Source organism: Triturus cristatus, chromosome 11 (assembly GCF_964204655.1).
Source record: "Triturus cristatus chromosome 11, aTriCri1.1, whole genome shotgun sequence".
NCBI lineage: Eukaryota > Metazoa > Chordata > Amphibia > Caudata > Salamandridae > Triturus > Triturus cristatus.
Window position 1 is genome coordinate 181,974,417 of NC_140594.1, and position 27,574 is coordinate 182,001,990.

Here is a 27,574-nt window from a genome sequence, read left to right on the forward strand (position 1 = left end):
ACAGTACTCAGTTCTCTACACATTATGGTCACATGATTATGTAAATCAATAAACACATACATAACAAATACAATAGATAAAAAGCAATAAATCACAACAAATCTTATTGTCATACTGTAGTTGTAGTTAGTATTCCCTAAGATAAGAAATTCTTGAATATTACCTCCCTAATAACGTTCCACCCATCTGCCGATTCACCACAAAACGTTTAGACCTATGGCATTTTCTACATTTTGAGATGATCTAACTTTTTGTGGTGAATTGATTAGGGGATGCAATGATAAGAGGGTCCCAAAACGCTTTTTTCCACCAATGCATTTTCCATTGACTATTGTATTTGACATAGCTTCAAAATGGCTAAATAGATTCACATGAAATTTGGCAAGATTATACATTATGGTGCAGAGATGATGCTTTTTGTGTACTGTAGTTGATGGAAAATTGCAGTAGAGTGGCGGAGAGTCTTGTACAGTGTAGATTGTACAGTGGAGTATCATTATTTGTGAGAACACAGTGCATGGTAGAGTAGCGAATTATAGTTAGTGTTGTCTAGTTAGCGAGCAGAAAAGTGTGTAACGAGCTCCACTACTTATAATAATTTGAAGGTGGTGGATAAATTGTAAATGAATGTTATAACTATAACATTAGAATTGTTAATGTTTATGTAGTTTAAACTTGGTTTGTACAGGGAAAATAAGATTTCCAAACTATAAATAAGCTTTAACCTTTGTTTTTTACATTGTATATGTATATTTGTGTGTGTATATATGTATATATATACACACACACACAAATATACATATTCAGTACCGGAGGGGTGTTTGTTTGGATGTTTTACATGCTACCAGCGGCGTGCTTAAGAAGCTCCATCCTATCAAGCGGCCGGAGCTTCGCTGGTTCAGCTTTGCTGTGTTTTTTTGTTTAACCAAGGGATTGGTTGCATCGGCCCACCTCGAAGTGCAGATGAAGGGAAGGGCTGCTGCCAGGCGCAGCTTGGGACTCCGCGAGGAGCCGGGAATCATTGCATCCCGACTCACAGCCCGCCGGATGTCAAGAGGACTCAGGAAGCCACAGGACATTATTACATCACTGTATTTACACATTTATATACCCATGTCTTCTTCCTTTTTTTTTTTAGCTATACATGTATTATTATTTTTTTTTCAGAAAGACACATATGTCATCAGTGATGTAATATCTGACGTCATCAGCAGCGGATTACGGTCGCGTGAGTTATAGTTGCCTGCACTAACTAGAACGGGGGAATTTCATTGGTTTTTCAAGAGGAAAATGCCCAGCTAACTATAACATGTGTGAAACCTATGGTTTTTTAAGTGAATTTGCAAGGTTTTTTAAATGCTAATTCCTAACTATAACGTGTGTGAAACCTATGGTTTTTTCAGTGAATTTGTACGTTTTTTTAAATGCTAAGTTACTTTACGCCGTTCGTGCCGTGCGCACACGGTGGGCATGCGGTGCGCTTTGCACACCGCGCGCCCACTTCACGCAGTTCGTTCCGTGCGCGCACGGTGAGCACGCGGTGCGCTTTGCGCACCGCGCGCCCACTTTACGCAGTTAGTGCCGGGCACGCACGGTGCACTTTGCGCACCGTGCACGCACGGTGTGCACGCAGAGCGCTACGCGCACCGCGCGCCCACGTTGCGCACACGGGGAGATTGACATTGCAATTTTATTTTTAAGCATTTACACCGTGCGCGCACGCTGGGCGAACCTCGCGGAATTTTTTACATTTCTATAGTGCGCGCACGCTTCGCGCACTCGGCGATTTGCCGAAAAAAATAATATTTTTTTAATTGCCCTTGGAGGACCTCCTGGGACCCCTTGACCCCTGCTAGGGGGTCAGAACGGAACTGTCCAGCGTGACCCCTTTACATGTTTTTGTCCTTTATGTTTCACCCCCCTCTCAGTGCGAGAGACAAAATGGCGGCCGACACTTCCTGGTTTCGACCGATTCGAATGTTTACTAAGATGTAACAACCAATCAGAAGTGCGCTCGCGGACGGCCGAGTGCGCGCACCCTGCGCGCACGCTGCGCGCGTATAGATATATATATTGATTTAAATGCTATTTTCTCAGAAAATACTGAACAGATTTACACCAAACCTGCAAAAGGCACCAAACGGACCTTATGGCTACCTCTGCCAAATTTCACGTAATTCTGTTCAGCCGTTCGGGCTGTAGCTGCGACTAAAGTCCCTATGGAAAAATCCATGGGGAAAACGTGTTTTGGGACCCCCCCTTTTTCTGGGCCCCCGCTTGACGAATCACCCCGAGACTTTCAGGGTAGGAGCGGAGCGCCCCAATAGTTTTGAAAATTTCGCGAAGATTCGTCAATCGGCGCCAAAGTTATTCAAAATAGAATTTTGAGATTTCCTATGGAAACTCGGTCCTAACTATAACTATCTACTGGCGACCGCCAGTAGATAATATATATATATATATATATATATCCTACTGGTGGTCGTCAGTAGGTAGTTATAGTTGGGACCTAGTTTCCATAGGAAAAGCTTTTTTTGATTTACCAATATCTTTGGCGCCGGTTTCGGGGTGATTAGTCAAGCAGGGACCTAGAAAAGAGAGGGGGCCCAAAACGCGTTTTCTCCATGTTAGTTTCCATAGGAAATTTTGGAGAAGGCTGCAGCCCGAACCGCTGAACAGAATTACTCCAAATTTGGCAACAAGGTAGCTCTTGGTTCAGAAAGCATTCTTTTTTTTTTTAAATTGTGTAAATCCGTTCATTAGTTTCTGAGAAATTAAAAAAAAACAAAAAAACTGGTGACCGCGGTGGATCCGCGAACCCTCCTGAGCACGAGCTTGATTCTGATTGGCTGCCAACACTCCAAACCAAAAGGTGTTAGCAGCCATCTTGTGACTCGGTAAAACCAAGTCACAAGAAAAAAGGTTAACAATGAAGAAAAGGGGGCACGGTAGAAACACTCTGACCCCCTAGGCCTGCTCAGGGCCAAAAAAGCATTTGTTTTTATTTTTCGGCGGTCTTCGCGTAGATCCGCAAATCCCGCCAAAAAACAAAGCGTCGGCTCCCGCGCTTCTTTTTAATAAGACCCCGGGTGGGCCAGGTCCTGGGGTCAATGACGAAAATATATTGCGGGGTCCGCGGGACCCCCTGCTGCCCGGGGACCGCCACCTCCCCGGGGCTTTTTTTAAAAAAATGTGTGGGGGGGGCTCTTGCCCCCCTACGCTGCCCTGGGGACAGCCACCTCCACATGGCTTTAATTAATTAGCGTGGGGGAGCCTCACAGGACCCCCCAAGCCCCGAGGACCGCCACCATCTCTGGAGCTTAATGTAAAAATAAAATGTGTGGTGGGGTTCGACCCCCCCCCCCCCCCCCCCCCTCCTCGGCCCTGGCGACCACCACCCCCCAGGGCCGGCTCCAGCAATGTCCCTGGGTGCAGTTTGCTCCCGCCCTGTCAATGCAAACTTCTGCTTCGCTTCGTGAAAGCGAGAGCAGGAAACCTGCTCTTGCTTCCATGAAGCAAAGTTTGCAGCTCCCCTAGTCCAAAAGCAATGCAGGAGGCGGGAGTCGGCTGGGACCGCAGGTGCTTTGGAATTCCCCCCCCCCCTCCCCTCCCTCCACCCCCTGCTGGTCCCCAACGTGAGGCCAGGCCCCGGGGTAAGGGGTCCCCGGGGCCAAATATGGCCAAGGAAAGGGGTGCCGCACTGCCCCCTCCCTTAATTTTTTTTTTTTTTAATAATCAAAAGGAGGCAAAGCCCCGGGGCTGAAAAAGGCCTCAGGTGGGGGGCCACTCGGGCCCCCCTCCAAAAAGAAAAAAAAAAAAGGCTGGGCAGGCCCTTGGGGATGGGGTCACCGGGGCCAAAAGAGGCCCAGGGAAGGAGGGCCACTCTGCCCCCTTCCGTAAAAAAAATTAAAATAGGCCTAGCCCCGGGGTATGGGGTTCCCGGGCTGTAATCGACCTCGGGAGAGGAGCCGTGCAGCCCCCATCCTGTATAAAAAAAAAAGGCTCAGGCCTCGGGGGGTGGGGTCCCCATGGCCCAACAAAAATTAAGAGAAGGGGGGGCCATACAGTCCCCCTTCTAAAAAAAAGAAAAAGAACAGAGAAGCTAGCATCTCGCCAGAGGCCTCACCCCCTCCCTGCACCACTCTGCAAACGCACCTCCTTGCGCGTTCTGGGTTGGGGTATTGAGTCCCCTTGAATCCTAAGGGTCCTTAGGGGCCAACTAGCCCACCAGGTACCTCCAGTAAGCCCCACATAGTGGGATTGCTGAGAGTTGGTCCGAGGCCACGCCCCTTTTGACAGCACTCTGCAAACTCACCTCTTGGCGCATTGCTGGTGGGGCGATTAGGTCCTCTTGTGTCCTAAGGACCTCCAGACTAAAGTGGACTTCATCTCCGAGTAGTAGTGCGCCAGGAGGCGTGTTTGTAGAGTGGTGTAAAAAGGGGGCGTGGCCTCGGACCACTCGCAGCAATCCAGCTGTGTGGGGCTTACTAGAGATAACAGGAGGGCTAGTTGGCCCCCAGGGACCCTCAGGAGGCAAGGGAACTTCATCCCCAAACCAAGAGCACACCAGGAGGTGCTTTTGCAGAGTGGTGGAAAAAGGGGGCGTGACCTGTGTCCACGTCTTAGCAATCCTACTACCTGGGGCATACTGAAGGTGTCAGGTAGGCTAGTCGGCCCCTAACCACCCCCAGCAGCAAAGGGGACTTTTATCCCCATCCAAGAGCGTGCCAGGGAGCGCATTTGCAGATTGGTGGGCAAAGGGGGCGTGGCCTGCTTTGAGAGTCTAACCAATGCTGCTGTGTGGGACTTACTGGAGGTAATAGGAGGGGTAGTTGGCCCCCAAAGTTGTCCTTGGGGGCCAACTACCCCTCCTGTTACCTCCAGTAAGTCCCACACAGTGGTATTGCTAAGAGGTCTTTGGAGGCCATGCCCCACTTTCTCCACCACTCTGCAAACGTGCCTCCTGGCACACTACGGGTTGGGTTTGAAGTCCGCTTTACTCCTGAGGGACTTTGCGGGCCAAGAAGCCCTCCTGGTTCTTCCTGTAAGTCCTGCGCAGCAGAATTCCTGAGCACTGGTCGGCGGCCCAGCCCCCTTTCTGCACCACTCTGCAAAGGCGACTACTAAATTATAGTTAGAAATTAGCATTTAAAAAATCCTTAGAAATTCACTGAAAAAAACAGAGGTTTCAGGGACGTTATAGTTAGTTGGGCATTTTACTCATAGAAACCCAGAGAAATTCAGCTGCTATAGTTAGCTGAGCTAACTATAACTCGCGTCCCTGCAATGCACTGCTGATGACATCTCATATTACATCACTCATGACCTGGTCAGTGACATCACTGATGACATCATCCAGTGAGTGAGTATTTCTTAAAAGTTTAAGAATGTTTATATTTATATATCTCAAGGTGTATTGAAGAATGAGTGGGTGTATGAGTGTCTTTATGGATGATTCAGTGTGTACATGACTGTATGAGTGAGTGATTAAACGTGTCTTAGTGAATGTATGGGTGAGTGACTAATCTGTGTCAATGTGTGTATCAGTCTGTAAGTTGGTGTGTAAGTGGCTGCATTGGTTGGTGAGTAGGTAGATAAGTGTCTATATGGGTTATTGATTAGTTGGCTGGGTAGCTGTATGGATGCCTGAGCGTCTGTGTGGATGATTGAGGGTGTGTGTGACTTCCTGCATAGATGTATGAGTGGCTGAATCCCTGGGTGAATGGGTTCATGAGTGCATTTGTGAGTGACTGTATGGGTGAGTGAGAGTGCGTATGGCTGTGTCGCTGAGTGAATGGATTTCTCAGTGGCATATAGATGAGCAACTGCATATGTGAAAGGCTGTATATGTGAGTGTTGGAGTATATAAGTGACTGTATCTGTGAGTGAGTGTGTGCTTCTGAGAGTGGCGGTATGGGTGAGCATGTGCTTGTGTCAGCGACTGTATGGAGAGTAAGTATTTGTTAGTATCTGTATACATAGTGAGTGTGTGTGTTTCCGTATGAGTGAGTAAGCAGCTGTGTCATTGAGTGTTTGGGTGAATGAGTAGGTGTGTGAGTAGCTCTATGGGTGACTGGCTGTATGAGGGCCTGTATGGGTGAGTGAGTGGATGTGTTTGTGGCCCTATCAATCAGTGAGTGTGTATGTACGAACTGGTATTGGTGTGTCTATGGTTTCGAGAATGGTAGTCTGTATTTTAGAGTGGGTGCATCGGATATTATGTGGATGATGTCATCAGTGATGTCATCAATTATGTAATATGTGATGTCATCAAGTGTTGTAATATGTGATGTCATCAGCAGTGCATTGCGAGGGCGCGAGTTATAGTTAGCTCAGCTAATGGCCAACTAACTAGAATGTCCCTGAAACCTCTGTATTTGGCAGTGAATATATATATATATATATATCTCCTAAGAGTTTGCGAATTACACACATGCCCAGAATGCTAGGCTCCTCCACGGCATACGTGGTCACTTTTTTCTCAAGGTCCACAGAGCACGCTTGGGAGGTCACTCCTATAAAGAGCTATCTATATACATACACATACACATAAATGCACTATGAGAGGCATGAGCAGAAGAACCTGGGCAAACGAAGAACTAGGGTCATAGTTTGAATAGATAGCTCTTTATAGGAGTGACCTCCCAAGCGTGCTCTGTGGACCTTGAGAAAAAAGTGACCACGTATGCCGTGGAGGAGCCTAGCATTCTGGGCATGTGTGTAATTCGCAAACTCTTAGGAAATCTGGTTAAAGGAGTCGAAGAGATTTGAAAATGCTTTTGAGGCAAAATCATAAGGCTTTGAATAAGCAGTTTTTGAAACAGGGGCCAGTGTAGACTTGTGAGAACATACTGACCCATTTTGGGATATCCAACAAATTTTGGGCCTCTGCATTTTGTATCAGGTAAAGTTTATACATCAGATAACAAGGGAGTCTAAAAAATATTGCATTGCAATAATAGAGCCTACTTACTATAGTGTCTGGGTGAGAAGTTGCCTTGCAGAGCAGGAGATAAAAAGTAGAATATTCCTTCGAAGCATCATCATGGAAAAACAAAGTGGAGGTGAATTTGATGATGTGGGCCTCAAAGAAAAGATTGTTGTCAAAGATTACCTCCAAATTGCGTCCGGAGGCCAACAAGCAGGGAACCAACTCAAGAGCCGCCAAGATTTCAGTTTTATCTGAGTTGTCGAAGGGTATTAATGTTCATCCGAATAGCAACTGCAAACAGACAACATTTAAACTTTTCCTGAATTATGTTAATATATCAGTCTAACCTAAGGATAATTTGTGTGTCATGAAATGGAAAGCCTAAGGAGGCAATCGGGCCAGCCATGGGGGCAGCATATGTGTTGAAAATCATAGAGCTTAGTGTAGAACCCTGCAGCACCCCACAAGAAAGAACCCTAAAAGCAGAATGGAAGGAGGGTAGCTGAACTGCCTGAGATTTGTAGGCGAGTAAAGATGAAAACTAGGCTAAAACATGTCCTCCAAAAAGGCAGCCAACTCGTCCAAGAAGATCAGAGCCGAGGAGCCTCCAGCATTAATGTCATTTAGATGTCTTTGGCGACGTCGATTAACACAGTCTCATTGCCTTTCTGGGCAAAAGCATGACTGAAAAAATTCAGCAAGGAGCTACAGCCAATTTAGTAGGACGGTTGGAAGTTCACACAACTTTTCTGAACTTTATAAATAAACGGATGAAGGGAAACGAGATGATAGTTGGACAAGATCCCAGGATATAAAGACGGTTTCTTCAGGAGTGTGACCAGTAAAGCTGTAATGCCGGAGTCCGGGACAAGGCCCTTGGTCAGAGACTGGCTTCAGATGGATACCATCACCAGTAACACTGTCTGGCCATAAGCTTAAAAATGTCAGCCTGGCAGCGATCCTATGGGGAACCATATTAAATGGTTTGCAGTTTTTCTAGCATAGAAATTAATCCTGCAATATTGTCTCAAAGTCTAACCATATTACTCTCCTATGAGAGGGTGTTAGTGGGCAGTGCGGGCTGTAGTACAATATTTGTCATTAACACAATAACAATGGTGCATATACAATTGGGTGCATCAAGTGGTAAGCACCACCTATATGCATAACTTACAAAAGGTTTGTATTTTTCATAATTCAGTTTTTGAGATCCAGAAGATCTCAATCGACTGCATTTACACAGCATTTAGTTGTGATATTTTCTACTCTAATGAATTTTCCTTAAAGCCTTATTCAAGAATTCATGATCAAATATCTTTCCGGGAAGAAAATAGGTGTTACTGTAAAATTAGATCACTGCTGAGGGCTCTACCAGTTGTTAAATGTCCTCTCTTCAGTTAAATGCATAAACCGGAGGCCTATTCTTAAGAAAAAACCCCTTTACTGTATTTTTCATTGCTATATTTTCATTTCAGGAACAGGCTAAATCAGAAGGCTTGTGGAACCTCTTCCTGCCTTTGGAAAGTGACCCTGAGCGAAAGTACGGTGCAAGGCTGACGAATTTAGAATATGCTCATCTATGTGAGCTAATGGGAACATCTCTTTTTGCACCAGAGGTATTTTGTTATTTAATTTTAATCATTCTAGAAAGTAAGACTTATTTAATATACACATTTCCATATTAGAAAAACAAAATGGTTGGATTGCAGAAAAGGCCATTTTAATGTTTGATTTTAAAGCTGAAAATAGTTAACAAAATTATAAAAACCCTTTGAAATCTATTCCAATGATATGATTGTTTATAATAATTTGTGTTGTGCACATGTGCAAACACTCTCTGAGCTGAGAACAAGACTAGGATATATGCTAAAGTATATCTGAATTGCCTCATGCCGACCTTTCTAAAGGAATGATGAACAGCAGTCTCTGAGACTATTGTGGTTGCGTCACTTGGTGACCAAAAGTTTCTTTCTGCAGCTTTGAATTCTTCGGGAAATGTAGTTCTTTTCATATTGCATTATGACCATCCATGCTGAAATCAAATGATTCGTTTGTCCTGGTTTCTACAGCTGTGTTGATTACTTCCCTGCTTCTTACCTCTGTACTGCACTGGACACCTACTAGTTCCCTCATGTGACCACACTCCCTAGTGACAAAGCTACGGTGTACTTCATGGCACTGCATTTCCATAACATGCTCTCTCAAGGCCTCTAAGTATCATTTGCTTCTCCTTGTATAGCCTCCATCATTTAGGGCAGTGGATGGAAACATGCCAGGAAATCAAAAATAAAAAAATAAAAAGTAATAGAAATGCACTTGGAAGGGAAACATAAACATGTCTTGGAAAATAAAAACCGATAAAGAAAAAGCAGGATATAACCTAATGAAAAAGCAGAGTGAAAGGTGCAACTCTGTTATTTTGCATCCTCATCTATTTGCACTGTATTATTGATATCAAATCAATGTAAATCTAGTGCTGTTGGCCACTTTATGCGATGCTTGTTTGGACTGACAAAACAATGATGTGGTAAAAGTAAATGAATGAGTTGAATGCTGTGGATCAATTAATATTTTATTGAAATGATTTAATAGAATAGTTACCTACTAAACCACAGGGAATACCTGCTAACTAATGTCGTGCCAGAAATTGCATTTGAAACTGTGCATTGAAAATCATTATTTCCAAATTATAACCTTGTGTGTGTGTGTGTATATCGGTGTATGTGTGTATATATAAACAGGGTAAGTATTACCAATTTATATATTTACTTACCTAGTTTCCTGATATGCAGCATGACTTCCTTGAGAGTAATGTTCCACATAATCACTTCTCATCATCACATTTTCATTATCCGTAATAAAATGTATTGATAGTTAAAACCATATCAATCATTGTATTATTATGAATAGCATTAATTTAAAAAAAAAGTATAAAACATTATTGCATAAAAATGTTCTAGTTAGTAGGTCTCTTTGATTTTCTTTTAAATTGCTTTGCAAATGGTCTAATTTACAATTATTTTATTGGTTTGACAAAACCCTTCAATAATTGTCAATCTTGCTTTTGAAGCAGGTCACAATTGTGCCGTTGCAGGATCTAAGCTCTAGTCTTTTTATTGATGAAATCAAAAATCTTTTATGCTGACATGAAACAACTAATTTCATGGGCTTAAATGTTCTCAATTAGAACTACAAAATTGGCACTTATAATTTAGGGCCTTATTTATATTCCACAAATGTGACAGATATCCTGTCTGCTGTATTAAAAGTGCATTATATCCTGTAAAACATTTGCGATGGAGTATCCTGTTTGCCAGAATATAAATCAGGCTCATAGTCTTGTGTATTTTCATTACAATGAGGCAGAGTAGATTGGTGTGAAGTGCAGTTGCTTAGAGTGGCATAGATGAAAGTGACGTAGATTGGAGTGACTAAAATTGGAGTGGTTTAGAGGACAGTGCATGGAGTGGCATAGTGGGGTGGTGTAGAGTACAGTGGCATAGAATAGAATCCGTGGCGTAGAGTTGGTTAGAGTGGAGTGTCAGTCAGTCAGTCAAATACTCTTTATTCGAATCGTTAGAATCATAAAAGACATTAAAAACAACAATACAAAATCACAATCACAAAATACACAAAAACTCAATTTCAATTTTACATAAAAATGGGACAAACCCTAAAAAGTTCTGGGCGAGTTATTTGATTATTATTAAAAACTATTTAAAACCTCACATATTTCATTAATTTCATTGAGAGGGGTTTGCTTTTTAATCCTGAAGGCTGCCACTAAAAAGCTAGCCACACAAAAAATGATACGAGTAGACCCCAGATGCTGGAGGTAGACCAGAGCGGGCCTAACCTGTATGAAGCCAGCCTCTTTCAATAATGGTAGCAAGTAACTTTTCCTTATATCCCTGTAAGTCTCACAGAACATAATAAAATGTAAAGTGTCTTGTTGTGAGAATTTATCGCAATTACAGGGGGGACCTAGTTCAGGTTTTATCCAAGAGGGGTGACTACCTAGGATCTGGTGAATCAAATTGAACCTAAATTTGGTCAGCAGAAACCTATGCAAAGGTTTAGTGACAATTTTAAGGTAGGGCTCTAGAGAGGGGGAAGAGGTTAACATAAAATGTGCCCTAACCGCAGGTTTCTCCAATTCCTTTTCCTCCCGATCCAATCTGGCCCTCTCCATGAATTTGGTTTTGATCCAATTGACATCCTCCTTTTTGATGGAAGCTGGCAATTTAAAAAGGTCTATACGGCCTAGTTGGTAAAAAGTTTTTTCCAAGTAGGACAACCATGGAATTTTGTGGGCTCGGTCCAAACCCCTGACATCAGACAAAATAGCATGGTTTAATGTTAACTCTGGGTTGAGCCAGGTTTTTAACAAAAAAATCAGGGGGGCCAGTTTCAACCTATCTGTAAGATAGTCCAGGCCCACCTCCGAATGTATGGCGAAGGTCGGGGAAGATTTAGGAAGAGAGAGGAGTTGTCTAATAAAGCCATTCTCCACTCTTTGGATCCTATCCACATGTACATAGCCCCACAAAGATGTGCCATAGGAGGCGATCGATAGGCACTTAGTGTTATAAATTTTCAGAAGGGCCTCCATGGGCCTAGACCCTAGTCTCCTTGAAAAGCCCATGAGGGCTGATGAAGAGCGAGCCATAGATACGCTCTTCACCTTAATCTGGGGGCCCCAAGATCCCTTATCGTCAAAAAGGACGCCCAGATAAGGGAAGACCGCAACTCTAGAGACTAGTTCCCCTTCACAAAAAAAGGTCTTAAGTTTTTTTCTGCTTCTGCAGTTGCCTACCACCATCGTGTGTGACTTTTTGGCGTTAATTTTTAAATCTAGCTGACCCATAAACGCCCCGAATTGATCCAAAAGTCTTTGGAGCCCAACTCCTGTACGTGCTAATAAAACTGCGTCGTCCGCGTATAGGAGTGCTGGTACCAGCATAGCTCCCACACGCGGAACGTCCGCTCCCACGTTCGCCAGACAATTTCCCAATCCATTAATATAAATGGTGAAAAGGAGGGGGGCCAAGATACAACCTTGGCGGACCCCCCTCTCGGACTTGAAACGATTTGTGCACCTGCCCTCCCTGGTAACCCTAACCACTGCAAACAGCTCCTGGTGAAGAGAAGCCATAAAATGAACGAGAGCTGGATCAACACCAAACTCCAGTAAAATACCCCATAGCTTGGACCTGTTGACCATGTCGAAGGCCGAGGAGAGGTCCATAAAGGCCAAAAATATGGACCCCTCCTTGGCCACCGTGTACTTCGAAATCAGCAGATGGAGGTTTAGGCATTGGTCAACAGTGCCTCTTTTTTCTCTGAAGCCGTACTGGATATTTGCAAGACCCCCCTTGCGCTCGATATTCTCCCTCAGTCTTTTCAGTAAGACTCTGCCCAAGATCTTGATCGCGGAGTCGAGCAAAGAGATGGGTCTGTAGCACCCTGGGTCATCTCTCTGCCCCTTCTTGAAAATCGGGACTATAATTGAAGTGACCCAGGTAGAAGGAAGGGTGTTGCCATTAGCAGCACAAAAAATATTTGTTAGGATCCTAGCTCAAAATTTCGGAAAATGAGAGTACAGGTCTGCGGGCACTCCATCGGGGCCAGGGGCTTTGTTTCTAGAAGACTCTAGAATTGCTTTCTCCACTTCCGTACAAGTGAAAACAAGAGGGGCACACGCAACAGCCACTGTGGGATTATGTGACGAATCAGAGACTGGATTTCCATAGACTCCCTGGAAGTGGTGCATCCATTTCGAGTCACAGATTACATTATCCATGACCGTGCTCTCAGACTCCGAGAATAAAGGATGGTTAATAATAGACCAAAAGTGACTGCTATCACGCAGAACATCCACATTAAGAAGACTTTCCCATGCCTCTTGTTTAATAGCATTCTTCCTACTGGTAGTGGTTGACTTGTACTCCTTCCTAAGTTTGGCAATAAGGGCCCTATCTCTTGGGGTAGTTAAAAGTGCCTTCTTTAGGGCCCTATGGGCTTTTGAGCAGTTAGAATCAAACCATTTACAATGGTTGGTACCATGCCTATGTGATGTGGTTGACAAGTCATGAGATATTTGGGCACATATGCTTTCAAAGGCCCCCATCTTGTCTAGATTAGCAACTGTTGGGTCCTGACAGATGGCTACATTGGCCTCAATTTTAGGCAAGAGATTGTCAAAAAAGTTTTCCGGGACAACCTTTGCCCACTTAAGTCTTCTGCCTTGGTCCTTAGGTAACAGGGCATTTTCCCCTCCCAGTGGTCTCGCGCTATTGGCCTTGAGGTCACTCCAGATTAACTCGAGTAGCACCGGGTTGTGGTCACTATAGGGGGAACTAATTACTCTGTAAGTCACAGCCCTATATGAAATACCAGGTGTCAGAAATATGTAATCCATTATTGAGCCATGATCGTGCCCCTTATATGTACATATGCGCACCTCCCCCTCTGTGTTCATAAATTCCATCATGTTAAAATTGGCCAGCAAGGCTTCAAGAGCCTCCCCTGCTTTTGTGTGTTCAAAGTGGGGAGCCAGGGAACCTGATAGGCCCTCGAATTCCTCAAAAAAGCAAAGATCGCCACAAGGATGTATATTAAAATCGCCCATTAAGATTAGATCGAATTGAGTATGGTTATTTAGACTGAAACTATACAAAAAAAATTCTAGAAGGGCAATATGGTCAATACCATGTTCCCTATTCCATGCGTTGTAAAAATTAATCAGTAACAACTTGTGGGATGTAGAAACTGCCCATTCCACAATTAAGAGGTTAGGAGAACCCGACTCAATCATTTTAAAATCACCTTTCAATGATAGTGAGAAAAGGAAAATAAGGCCTCCTTTAGCTCTCCCCATACTACTAGTAATTGCTGGCACGACAAAACTAGTATAGCCATCCATCCAGAACGTGGGGGAGGAGTCCCACGACTCCTGCAGGGCTATAATATCATGTTTAGTAACAAAGTCCACCCAGGATGAATCAGATCTTTTTGCTCTAATACCGGCTATATTCCAGGTAATAAATTTACAGGGGGGTAGAGTGTCAGTCTTAGTGGAGCCCTTTAATTCTGGTAATGGTACTGAAGCCAACCGTCAATATCTGAGAGGGGGGAGAAACGGTTACTCGTGACCAGCCTCGGGCCCGCAAGCGCTGTTTGTACGGGCCTCAATGAGGGACTAATAATAGAAGCATTTTGAACCCCTTGTGCAAAGTGTGAGAGATTACTTTTGGCCGTACCACTCACTCCTGGCAGTAAGTTTTGAACCCCCCCCACCTTATCTGTTAAATGCAGAACCTGCTGAGATAGAAAAGGCGGATGTAGTGTAACAGGGAGAGGGTAAAAGAATCCCAGCGGAACTGGCCTCATGCAGCCTTGGTCTAAAATTGGGGACCCATCCCAAAACAATCTGTCAGCCAGATCAGCGGCGTTAAAATTAACAATGACGCAATCCCCCTGTATATATTTAGTAGAGTTACCGAACCACCCCACTCGTCTTGCCATAATTAATCTATCTGAAATATTCAACCCACCACTGGAGCATTCAGTACACCACAGTTTTGCCTTATGTATTAAATCTGTGGTGAATTCTGGTTCTCCCGGGCTAAGTGGGGGAACTCCTATAAAGATGCCAACGAGGGGCGCAGCTTCCGGTGGCAGGTTTATGGACAATTGGCAGCCTGACGGTGGGAAGCTAGCCGAGGGGGGCTTGGGTTTTAATGATTTATTCGGGTGACCTGGAATTGAGTAGATAGGGTCCATATGATTAACTAATGAACAAAGAGCCCTCGACTCTAAAGACTTTGGAATTACATCCCTGTTGGACAACGTAGCGCTACCCTGGCTTGCTGGTACAGTAACTTTATTTCCCAGATCCTCCCCGGAGACTATGTAGGGATCCTTGGTCAGCGCGAGTTTGTTAGCCACAGATTCGATAAGTGCACACTTATTCAATAAGCTCGCTAAGCAAGTATTCAATGTGTCCACAATGTCCTTAGCAACATCCATTAGTAAGGGTTCTATACGGTCGATAAAGAGTTTTTCTAAATAATCCTCCACATGATTTTCCTGGGAATGAGAAGCAGTGATTTGCGCCCCCACGACCTTCTTCTTCTTACTTTTGATGGACGGCCTTGGCTTGCTAATGGGCACCTGAACCTGCTGTAACGTAGAATGCGCATCTATTAATACAGCAGGTGGGACAGTAGCATCTGCCGTGATGGTCTTATGAGGCACAACCACGATCTCAGGTACCAGCGGCACATGATGAGTTTTAAAAGAGTCACTGGGAATCAGTGGGGAGTCTGTAGAAGGGGATACAATACCCAGCTCATGTTCCGCATTAGCAATTTCTTGGGACAAAGCTCCCACAGCAGACAACAAATAAGATATTATGGAGTCAGATTTCCTGGGGACTTTAGATTTTTTCGCTCCATCCATATTTGACACACTTTTACGCTTACCCATTGTATGATGTTATGGGCTAGGCCCAGCCCTGCCTCCTCCTGCCCCGGACGGCCACAGACGGCCCGGCGTCGCCCGCGCGCGTCCCGCGACGCGGAGGGAGTTGTCGTTTATCAAGCGCCTCCGGCCGCGCTGACGGCGGAAGTGACGTCAGGAGGAGCAGGGGCTGATGGGGATTGTAGTCTCCTCTCGCGGCTACGGCTTGGATTGTCCGCCGGCGAGGGAGACACCCGGCAAGAGTGCCCCGGTCAGCTGTCCCCCTGCGAGTGATGTCGCTGGTCTCTGCGGCTTGGTGAGAGTTCGAATGTGCCCCCCGCTCCACCGAGGGAGCTGTCGTTTATCAAGCGCCTCCGGGCGCGCTGACGGCGGAAGTGACGTCAGGAGGAGCAGGGGCTGATGGGGATTGTAGTCTCCTCTCGCGGCTACGGCTTGGATTGTCCGCCGGCGAGGGAGACACCCGGCAAGAGTGCCCCGGTCAGCTGTCCCCCTGCGAGTGATGTCGCTGGTCTCTGCGGCTTGGTGAGAGTTCGAATGTGCCCCCCGCTCCCGAGGGAGCTGTCGTTTATCAAGCGCCTCCGGGCGCGCTGACGGCGGAAGTGACGTCAGGAGGACCAGGGGCTGATGGGGATTGTAGTCTCCTCTCGCAGCTACGGCTTGGATTGTCCGCCGGCGAGGGAGACACCCGGCAAGAGTGCCCCGGTCAGCTGTCCCCCTGCGAGTGATGTCGCTGGTCTCTGCGGCTTGGTGAGAGTTCGAATGTGAGTGGAGTGATACAGTGGCATAGAGTGGCATAGAGTAGAGTGGCATAGAATAGAATCCGTGGCCTGGAGACGTGTAGAAGGGAATGGAATGGCATAGTGGAGTAGCATAGAGTGCCTGTGGAGTAGCATTGTATGGAATAGAGTAGAGTATAGTGGCATGCAGTAGAGTGGTGTAGACTGGCTTACACAAGAGTGAAATGGAGTGGTATAGAGTAAAGTGGGGTGGCGTAGAGTAGAGTGGGGTAGAGTGAGAAAAAGTGGTGTGTCATGGAGTAGAGTGAGGTAGAGTAGCATAGACTAGCAGAGAGTAGAGTAGGTTGGCATTGTGTGGAGTGACATAGATTAAACTGCGCCGAGTGGCATGGAGTGGTGTAGAGTGAAGTGCCGCAGAGTGTCAAGCCTTAGAGAAGAGTGGCGTAGCATTGTGTGGAATAGAGTGACATAGAGTGGAATGGTGTAGAGTGAAGTGGAGTGGCTTAGAGTAGCATTGTGTTGAGTGTAGTGTCATAGATTGGAGTGGCGTAGAGTAGAATGGCATAGAGTGGGTGGCGTGCAATAGAGTGGCATGGAGTACAGTGGCATAATGTTGAGTGCCATAGAGTTGCATTGTGTAGAATTGAGTGGTGTAGAGTGACATAGAGAGGCGAAGCGTAGAGTTGAGTGTAGAGCAGAAGGGAACAGAATAGCATGGAGTAGTGTCGTGGAGTGGCATGGGGTGGTGTAGAGTGGAATGGCATAGAGTGGCATAGATTAAAGTGCATAGAGTAGGGTGACGTGTGGAGTGGTGTATTGGTGGATGGCTTAGAGTAGAGTGGAGTGACTTGGAGTGGCATAGAGTGTAGTGGCATAGACTAGCGTAGTACAGTTGAGGGTGTAACTAAAGAGTCAAGAGAGATGGCAGATACAATGAAAGCAACATAAATAAACCATAGGCCTGTTTTAAAATTAGGAAAGCGCATTGCAAGTCCAGGAATACTACCAAAACGCTTATTGAATAAAACAAATAGAGCGTTGCAAAAAGTCGAGGAAGAACAAAGTCTAGAAAGAACGCATGCACTTGGTCCAACCTCCAGGGAGCAGCTATCACAAAAAAGGAAGAGAAGCATATGGGAGCTAAGCAAACAAAAGATTGCATATGAGAGTGACAACAAGAACAACTAATGGTATACTCTTGACGGGTCGTAAGCCCACTGAATTGTAAGCAATACATCTGATAGAGACGTCTAGCCTTACCTTTGAACTTCGAGGCATCGGGCTGGATCCAGAAGATTTTTCTTAGCAGTACCCCTGCACACCGGTAGGTGGCATTGGTCAACTCCGCATGATGTCATCGGAGTCGTGTTGGTCACCGTCGTAATGTCCGTGTCATCAATAGAAACGCCACTCCGGTGCACTGACGTCAGTTCTTTCGGCGCCATCAGCGCCGATCCATTGGAGAGCTACCCCCTGTCATTTTTTGAGAGACTTTTTCCGACTTCAGTAGTGTGTAGGTTTTCAATATCAAACAAGAAGACTTAGGGATTCAAACCGTGCGGCGCCTGTCACTGCACCATGTCAGTCACAGATCCCCATTTGGTCTGTCTTTTGGTGCCTGGAGTGCAACCACGACTCCAAGTCATGCTCCGACTGCCGGGGCCATGGGAGCCTGAGGGAGCGTTCCCTAAAGCTTCTCGTGTCAGGTAAGAGGCACCATAAAAAGCACAAGAATTGGAAGCGTGCTTTGCGACGTGGCAGAGGAACCTTTGCGTTCGAGGCCTTGATCCGCAGTACGGGTGCCTGGGTCGACTCCGCGTTTCCCTTCCTTTCCGGGGCCAAGAGCGACCCCCGCCCAGTTGAAGGAATGTTTTGATGGCATGTGCGCTATATTTGGTGGCCTGACCCTGCCCGCGCGCCTTCGGTACCTGCAAGCTTAGAAGACAATGGGGCTCCGTGGTTCCCATGCTGGCAGTTCTGGCCCCGACACCATGGCCTCCAAGTGGACCCATTCCCCGGTCCGGACCGACACCGGTTGTACCTCCACAGCGACCTTCCCCGGCGTTGCATCCGGCACCCTCAGTGTCACCGGCACCCACTGCCGGCAACTCCGCGATGACCAAGTGTTGGTCAGGCATCCTGTGATGCTGAGACAGGCGCTGACGGAGCCGTACCGCTCCATGCGATCCTCTGCCCTATTCTGAAGGATTGGGGATGGAGGAAGAAGATTGGAATGGGGAGCAGGATCCCTTAGAAATCCCGCAACAGCAAGACATGGACTGGTGTGAGGAATTGGGTGAGGCCAGGGGTCTGGACACCTCCCCAGACTCTGGCATGCTTTCTCCTCCTACCATGGCTACTGAGCAGGGAGCATCTTTTGCCATTGTGGTACGTAGGGCTGCAGAGGTCCTCGACCTGCAGGTTCCTACAGAGGTAGTCGAGACGAATGTCTTGTCAGAGGTCCTGCAGCCTGGGGTCTCGAGCTCAGAGCCCCTACTGCCTTAAAATGAGGCCGCGACAGACGTCCTTCTGGGGACTTGGTCCAAACCCTGCACAGCGGCTCCTGTGAATAGGACGATTGCTCGCCGCCATCACCCCGCACCGGACGACCCATATTTCCTCACCACTCACCCCACCCCCAAAGCTTGGTGGTCCAAGCTTCCACTTCTCATGGCACATTCCCTTCCGCACCCCTGGATAGGGAATCCAAGAGGCTGGAAAACTTAGGGAAGAAAATGTTTTCTTCTGCCAGCCTAGCATTGCGGTCGGTGAACATTGCATGCTCCTTGGTCCGTTACTCCCATTCCATTCGGAATACGGTAGCGCAGGTGCTGTCCAGAGTCTCTGAGGAGGATCGGGCTTTATTCTTCCGAGCTATTTCAGATGGGAGGGACGCAGCTACGTTCACCATCAGATGTGGCTTGGACACGACAAACTCGCTAGACAGAGCGATTTTGACGACGGTGGTGGTTCGTCTCCACGCCTGGCTGAGAATATCTGTTTTTCTGTGGATGTCCACGCCAACCTCATGGTCATACCCTTTGATGTCTCCCATCTCGTCAGAGACAAAGCGGATGCTGCTCTTGAGCACTTTAAAGACTCGTGGGCCACGGGCAAGTATTTGGGCCTCACTACCGCCCCTAAAACTTCATCCAATTTTCGTTCCTTTCGTGGCTACAGAAGGGTGTATCAACCGCACCAAATCTACCCAGGCCAAAGGGCTCACCAAGTTCAGCAACCTCTGCGGGCCGTGGACGTGGTTCACCCGGCCTTGTGGGTCAGGAAACCTGAAGTCAATCCAAGCCACTATCCGCTCCTCCGCCGCAAAACCTTCCTAGTCCGGTCCTCCAGGATCATTCTCAGCCAGTCGGTGACATAATACTCCATCATCTCCACCACTGGCGAAACATTACATCGGACAGGTAGATGTTGCAAATTGTCCGAAGGGGCTACTCCCTCCCCTTTGAGACTACCTCTCCTTTTATGCCTCCAGTGTACGATTGGTGACGGAGGATCACCTTGACTTGCTCCGCAAAGAAGTCTCAACTCTCTTGGCCAAGAGAGCGATAGAGAGGGTTCCATGGCCCGAAATAGGCAGTGGTTGCTATTCCCGCTACTTCCTGATCCCACAGGACAGTGGCCTTCGTCCTATCCTAGACCTCAGAGCCCTAAAGTACTTCCTCAAAAAGGAGAAATTCAAGATGGTCACTTATGCTCAGGTCCTGTCTGCCTTGGACCCAGGAGACTGGATAGTAGCGCTGGACTTGCAGGATGCCTACTTTCATATCCCCATCCTGCCTGCCCATCGTTGCTACCTGCGGTTCACGGTGGGTCACTAGCACTTTCAATTTCCGGTGCTCCCCTTTGGCCTCACCACGGCTCCTCGGGTGTTCACAAAAGTGTGATGACGGTGGTCTCAGCCCATCTACGGAGATCAGGGGTTCCAGTCTACCAGTGGCAGCCGGTAGTTTTTGGAGGGAAGGGGGCGGGCGGGACACACACACAAACACAACACTCGCAGCCAGGCATTCACTCACGCACTCACACACACAAGCACATCCATTCACAACACTCTTTACCAAACATTCATATATACATGCACGCACCCACGAAACATTAATTTAAAATAAAACAAAAAACACTTGCCTGCAGCCAGCTCTGCCTCGGAGGTTCCAGGAGGCTTGGGACTGCTGCCTTCCCTCATTGGCTGCCTTCCCTCAATGAGGGAAGGCAGCAGTCCCAACATCATCTCAGAGTGGGATGGGGTCAGTGAGTCTTCTGACCCCACCCCACCCCACTCTGTGATGAAGTGTCACTGATTGACACTCGACCCTGGGCGCTTCAGGGCTTTAAACTGAAGTGCCCAGGTGTGAGGCAATCAGTGACTCTACCCTTCGCCACTGAGGGGAGGGCCTTCGGGACCTTTGCTAAGCTGAGGACGTCACGCTTATAGGAGCTGTGACTTCCACCGGGCCAGCAAAGTTCAGCTCAGGCAGCCAGGACCCTGCGCATTTTTCGCATGTCTGGCTCCTAGCCGCTTGAACTGAAAGTGAACAGTGTCTGTCAGGCTGACCTTTGTGCGCCTGATAGACACTGTTCGTGAGGGGCAAAAGGTGGAAGGGCGTGGTCCCTCAGCCCCAATGGACCTGCCGCTCCTGCAGTCTTCGCCTATCTTGACGACTGGTTGTTGAAAGCGGGCTCGCCCCAAGCAGTTGTCTCCCACCTCCAGGCTACGGCGGACCTCCTGCATTTGCTGGGGTTTAATATCAGTGTGCTGATGTCACACCTGACTCCCTCTTAGTTGCTTCGTTTCATTGTGGCAGTTCTGGACACTGTGCAGTTTCGGGCATATCCTTCTGAACGGCTAGTCCGAGATATTCAGGCAATGACACCGATGTTTCAGCCTCTATTTTGGATTTCGGTGAGAATGACTCTCAGGCTGTTGGGCCTCATGGCCTCCGATATCCTGCTGGTGACCCATGCAAGGTGGCACATGCGGGCTCTGCAGTGGAACCTGAATCAAATGGGCACAGCATCTGGGATATTTCACCAACCTGGTTCAGATTTCAGAGGGCACTGCAAACGACCTACAGTGGTGGCTAATGAACTGCGATTGGTTCAAGGGCAGACCCCTCTCTCTTCCCCACCCAGACCTCACAGTAGTGACGGATGAGTCTCTTCTGAGATGGGGTGGCCACCTGGGAGAGTTGGAGATCCGCAGACTCTGATCTCCAGCGGAAGCCAAGCTCCAAATCAATCTGTTGGAGCTTTGGGCGATCTGGCTGGCACTGAAAGCCTTTTTGCCGTCAAAGGGAAAGCTCGTACAGGTGTTTACAGACAACACTAGAGCTGGGCGGAGTGGGGTCATGGACTCTTTGTCAAGAGGCTCTGCGTCTCTGGACTTGGCTGGAACGCCAGGGCATTTCCCTGGTGGTTCAACACCTGGCCAGTTTTCTTAACGCCAGGGCTGACGAGCTGAGCCGAAGGTGCCTTGCTGATCACGAATGGCAGAAGGTCTTTTTCAACAGTGGGGAGAGCCTCAGTTAGATCTGTTCGCCTCCGAAGAGAATGCACATTGTCAGCTGTTTTGAGCATTGGAGTTTCCAAGGAGGCACTCGCTCGGCGACGCTTTTCATTGCGAGTGGAGCTCATGCGTCCTATATGCCTTTCCACCCATACCACTCCTGCCCCGAGTGCTCAAGAAGATCAGGAGCGACCGGGCACAAGTTATTCTGGTGGTTCCTGACTGGGCACGGAGAGATTGGTATCCTGAGCTCCTAGGCAAGAGCATTGATCCTCCGGTCAGGCTGCCTCTTCTGGATGATCTTCTATCGCAGTAGCGGGGGAGGGTTCTCCACCTGATCCTGTCCACTCTCCGCCTCTTTGCGTGTAGATTGAGCAGTGACACTTGACAGCCTTTGACCTGTCTCCCAAAGTCTGTGAGGTTATTCTGACAGCCAAGCGTCCCTCCACAAAATCCGTATACGTCTGTCGATGGAACAAGTTTTGTAAATATTGTACCTACCGGTCTATCGACCCCTTATCTGCTCCCCTATCTCAAGTCCTTCTGTTTATACTTTCCTTGGCCCAGCAGGGCTCTGCTCTGGGCACTTTGAAAGGCTACCTTTCAGCCCTTTCTTCTTTTCTTCAGCTGACTGATCAGCCCTCTCTGTTCAAATCTTCTCTAGTGCTGAGGATTTTGAAAGGATTAACACATTTGTACGCCCCTTCACTGTTCATCATACCACAATGGGACCTTAATTTGGTGCTCACTTTCCTGATGTGTGCCACATTTGAGCTGCTGCATAACTGCCCTCTGTGGTTGCTCACCATCAAGACAGCCTTTTTGGTGGCAATATCCTCTGCCAGGAGAGTGAATGAACTGCAGGCACTGTCCTCACAGCCTCCTTACCTGACGATCTTTACGGACAAGGTAGTACTCCGGACTAGGGCAACCTTTCCACCTAAGGTGGTAACACCCTTCTATCTCGGAGTTGGTTACCCTTCCCACCTTTCCACCTCCTGGACCCAAAAATGCTGTTATTGTTCTACCTTGATCGAACAAAAGAGTTCCAGGTGGACGACCAATTCTTTATTGGATACGTGGGTGCAAAGAAAGGCCGTGATGGGTCATCCTCTGTATTAAAATTTGTTACGCCTTAGCGAAGAAGGATGCCCCTGAAGGGCTTAGAGCCCATTCCACCAGGGCGAAGACGGCCACCACGGCTCTCCAGCATGATGTTCCCATCTTTGACATATGTCAAGCTGCCATGTGGGCATCTACTACTGCCTGGATTCCCAGATCCACAGAGAAGGCCTGTTTGGTCGCTCTGTTTTACAGGAATTTCTAGTCTGTCATTCCGTAGTCCCTCTTCCGGGATGGTATTGCTTGGGTATCTGTTCAAAGGTAAGGAATCTGCAGCAAGTTACTTACCTTTGGTAACGCCTATCTGGTAGACACATGATTTAGCCGCAGATTCCATAACGACCCACCCACCCATCCTCCATGCACTGCGAAATTGGTCTTAAGTGTCAGGGAGTTCCCCTTCGCGGCCCTCTGTGTTTTTTTACCACACCATAGTCAGTCACTTCATGGCTTTGCGTGGAAAGTCGTGAAAAGCACTGACGTCAGTGTGCCGGAGTGTCGGTTATATTGACTACGCGGAGATCACGATGAACATGACGCCGATGACGTCACGTGGAGTCGACCGACGCCACCTACCAGTGTGCAGGGGTACTGCTGGGAAAAATCTTCCGGATCCAGCCTGTCGCCTGGAGGTTCAAAGGTAAGCAATGTGCGGCTAGATCATGTCACTACCAGATAAGGCATTATTGAAGGTAAGTATCTTGTCGATCTCACAGCACAGCACATGCAAGGTCTGGCTGCTTTTTTGCAAAACGAGCTCACAGCACCTCACAGCTATGATAGTAAGAACTTCAGCGTTATCTCACTGTTGCTTTTCCTTGGGATGCAAAAATCTAATATTTGCAGCTTTGCTTCAGCCTCGTCGACCTTGGTGAGATTGAGTAGACATGAAAATACTGCTCCACACCCCTCTACTGTATGCCACTTCGTTCTATGCCACTCCACTCCACTCCACTCTATACTACTCCAATTTATACTTTGCCACTCCATTCCACTTTTAGCCACTCTACGCTTCTTCAGTCGACTCTACAGACTTCTAACTGCAGATTCCTTATCTTTGAATTTCCCTGGCGTCAGACTGGATCCAGGAACTTTTGCATGAGCAGTACCATTGCGGGCCATCAGGTGGCTCGATTCGGTTGTGCCCGTTGGTGTCGTTGGTGCCAGATGGGACATCACGGTCACCTATATAGGCAGCACCCAGGTGCACAGAGGACTGTTCTTTTCTTTCCGCACCAGTTAGCACTGATCTGGAGAAGAGCTACCTCTGTCTCTTTTTGGATGACTTTTTTCGACATTTTGTCAAAGATTTTTCTTGTGCGTAACAAATGTCATCTAGAAAGGTAGGTTTTAAGCTGTATGGTGCCTGTCACTGCGCCATGTCAGTTACAGACCCGCACCTTGTGTGCTTATGGTGTCTTGAGCGTGACTACAACTCGAAGTTGTGCTTGGACTACCGGGCAATGGCACAGAAGGCTTTGAGGGAGCAGTCCCTAAAACTGCTTGCGGCCCGGCACTCAACGCCATCAAACGCAACTCCTAGGGGGTCTCGATCCCGCTTGAGGAAAAGAAGGTCGCTGGACTGCACCAGAAGTCGCCAAGTCCTCTTTGTCCCACTCAAGTTCCTCGGGACACTCAGCGAGGAGGCACAAAAACATCTGAACGAACTTCGACTTCACGCCGGCTGGCGAGACATGTGAGGAACATCAACGTTCCAGGCACGGTTCTGCTGAGCCGTTGCCAGGTCCGACTCCACGCCTCCCCATTTCTGGGAGACAAAACGACCCCCCTGCTCCAATAAAGGAGTTTTACGAGGCTATGCCCTAAGTATTTCAGTGGGCTGACACCTTCGAAGCGCCTTCCCATCCCCATCCGGTTCTGCGCTGATGGCTCCGGCCTCGGATCTGGTGGGGTCTCCTGGATCTGATTTTGGATCCAGATTTGCGCAGTTCGTGCCAACTCAACAATCTTCAACACTGGTCCTGATGTCGATGGTCCCGGCGCTGCCGAAGTCCTCCAGCAGCGTTAGCCCCTTTCTCATCCCCGACGAATCGGAGTCGAAACTGCGTCAGCAGAATCCAGCACCGACGGGGCACTGTGGTGCTAGGTTGTTGCCTGAGCCTTCGAAGAGCAGACAGGCATGAGGGAAGAGTGGGAGGGGTCATTGGACTCTAAAGAACACCAGTTATACACACCTGGTGAGAATTTGGACTGGTATAGGGAACTCGCAGAGACCTTTGGACTGGATAACTCTCCAGATTCTGGTTTGCTCTCTCGACCTACCATCGCTACGGATGAGGGAGCATCTTGTGCAATGGTGATGAAGAGGGCCAGGACTTCAAACTTACCTTGGTAGCTTGACCAAAGTGCTTCAGCCTGGGTCTTTCTCATCAAAACCCCTATTTCACTTTAATGAAGCACTGACTGATGTCCTTCTAGGAACTTGGTCCAAGCCTAGCACAGGGGCTCCTGTGAACAGGACAATTGCTCGCCGCTATCATCCTGCCCTGGGTGATCCTAGTTTTCTCAGCCAACACCCAACCCCTGAGAGCTTGGCATTCAAAGCCTTGACTTCCCATGGCATGTTCCCTGTCGCACCCCCGGACAGGGAATCCAAGAGGCTGGACACACTTGTGAAGATGTTTTCTAATGCCAGCCTAGCATTGTGGTTGGTGATCACTGCATGCCTTTTGTGCCTTTACTCCCATACCCAATAGGAAATGGTTGCGCTTGTGCTGCCACAGATCCCAAAGGAGGCCCGAGCCATTCTCCCTCTTCCAAGCAGTGGAAGATGGGAGAGATGCAGCAAAGTTCACAATTAGGTGTGGTCTGGATACAACTGACTCGCTGGGCTGTTCGGGGGATGTCCAGGCCAACCTTTTGGTCATGCCCTTCAAAGGGACTCGTCTCTTCAGAGAGAAGGCAGACACAGTGCTGGAGCGCTTCAAAGACTCGTTGACTATGGCCAAGTCCTTGGGCCTTTCGGTGACGCCTCGCTCCCAGACTGCCTTTTGTGGCTATGGAAGAAGCTTTAAAATGCACTAGCCATACCTCAGCCACCGTCCTGCCCAAACTTCCCAAGTTGTGGATGCTGTGCATTCTGATCACGTGGGAATGGTAGCCAGAAATCCTTCGCCACCAACCCTTCGGCAGCTGCAGCCTCAAAGCCTTCCAAGTTTGGTTCTACAAGACCATGGGTACCCAGTTGGAGGGAGAATCCCACATCATCTCCTCCACTGGCAGTCCATAACATGAAACAGATGGGTCTTACAGATCATTCAGAGGGATTTCTCCCTCCCTTTCCAATCTTTCCCTCCCCCTTTACTGCCATCTCAAGAACGGCTGGTGTAGGATCATCTTTTCTTGCTCTGAGAGGACGTTACAGCTCTCCTATCCAAGGGGGCTGTAGAAAGGGTTCCGATATCAGAAGAAGATAGTGGTTGTTATTCCAGCCACTTTCTGATACCCGAAAAGAACAAAGATCTTCGTCCTATTCTAGAACCCAAACTGTCAATCGCTTCCTCAAAAAGGAGAAGTTCAAGATGCTCACTTTGGCTCAGGTCTTGTCTGCCTTAGACCAAAGAGACTGGCTGGATGCATTGGACTTGCAGGATACGTATTTTCATATCCCCATTCTGTCTGTCCTCAGGCGTTACCTGCTGTTCAAGGTAGGTCACAAGCACTTTCAGTTCACTGTACTATCTTTGGCCTCACCAGCGCCCCTAGGGCGTTCACCAAGGTGATGGCGGTAGTAGCAGCTCATCTGTGCATGTTGGGGGTTTCAGTCTTCCTCTACCATGACAACTGGCTGTTGAAGGCAGCCTCACCCAAGGCTGTTATCTCCCAACTCCAGGCTAGGGCGGACCTCCTGAATTCGCAGGGGTTTACTATAAACATGCCGAAGTCGCACCTGACTCCTCAGATGCTCCCTTTCATTGGAGCTGTTCTGGACTTTTGGGCCTATCCTCCCGAGCAGCGAGTCCAGGATATTCAGGTTATAATATTGATGTTCCAGCCGCTATCCTGGATTACGGTGAGATTGACTCGGCTGCTGAGCCTCATCGTCTCCTGCATCCTAATGGTAGATCATGCCATATGGCATATGCAGACTCTGCAGTGTGACCTGAAGTTTCAGCATCCGGGGAATCTCTCCGACATGGTCTGGATCTCAGGGAACTGCAAAGGGCCTGCAGTAATGGCATATGAACCACGATTTGGTCAGAGGCAGAAACCTCTCCCTCCTCCAACCAGATCTCACAGTGGTAATAGATGCTTTACTCCTGGGATGAAGTGGCCATCTGGGAGAGGCAGAGATCAGAGGACTCTAGTCTCTGGCAGAATCCAGAATCCGCATTAACCTGTTGGAAATCTGAGCGATCCGACTTGCATTGAAAGCATTTCTTCCCATTGTCAAGAGGCCCTGTGTCTCAGGACATGGTTGGATCAGAAGGGCATAACCCTGGTGGTTCACAACCTGGCAGGTTCTCTGAACGCCAGGGCAGACAAACTCAGCCGTCGATGCCTAGGAGATCACAAATTGCGTACTCACTCAGAGGTGGCACTTTCAGCAGTGGGGAGAGCCTTGGTTAGATCTGTTCACCTCCGGAGAGAATGCGTAAGGTCAGCAGTTCTGCGCGTTGGAGTTTCCAAGGCGGCTATTGCTCAGCAACGCTTTTCATCGTAAGTGGAACTCAGACCTCTTGTACGCCTTTCCACCCATACCACTTTTGCCCAGGTTTCTCAAGAAGATCAAAAACTACCAAGTCATTCTTGAGG

The 27,574-nt window shown here is 47.9% G+C and overlaps 1 protein-coding gene across 8 annotated transcripts in view; it reads left to right on the forward strand.

Moving 5' to 3' along the window:
• Positions 1-27,574, forward strand: part of ACAD10 (acyl-CoA dehydrogenase family member 10) — a 482,886-nt gene that overhangs the window by 307,453 nt on the left and 147,859 nt on the right. For 6 of the 8 annotated variants that reach the window (XM_085633523.1, XM_085633522.1, XM_085633520.1 and 3 more), the window contains one exon: positions 8,407-8,547. The exons of the other annotated variants lie outside the window; for them this stretch is intronic. In XM_085633523.1, the coding sequence (XP_085489649.1) occupies positions 8,407-8,547 (141 nt within the window). The remainder of the gene's footprint in view (positions 1-8,406; positions 8,548-27,574) is intronic. 8 annotated transcript variants of the gene reach the window in all.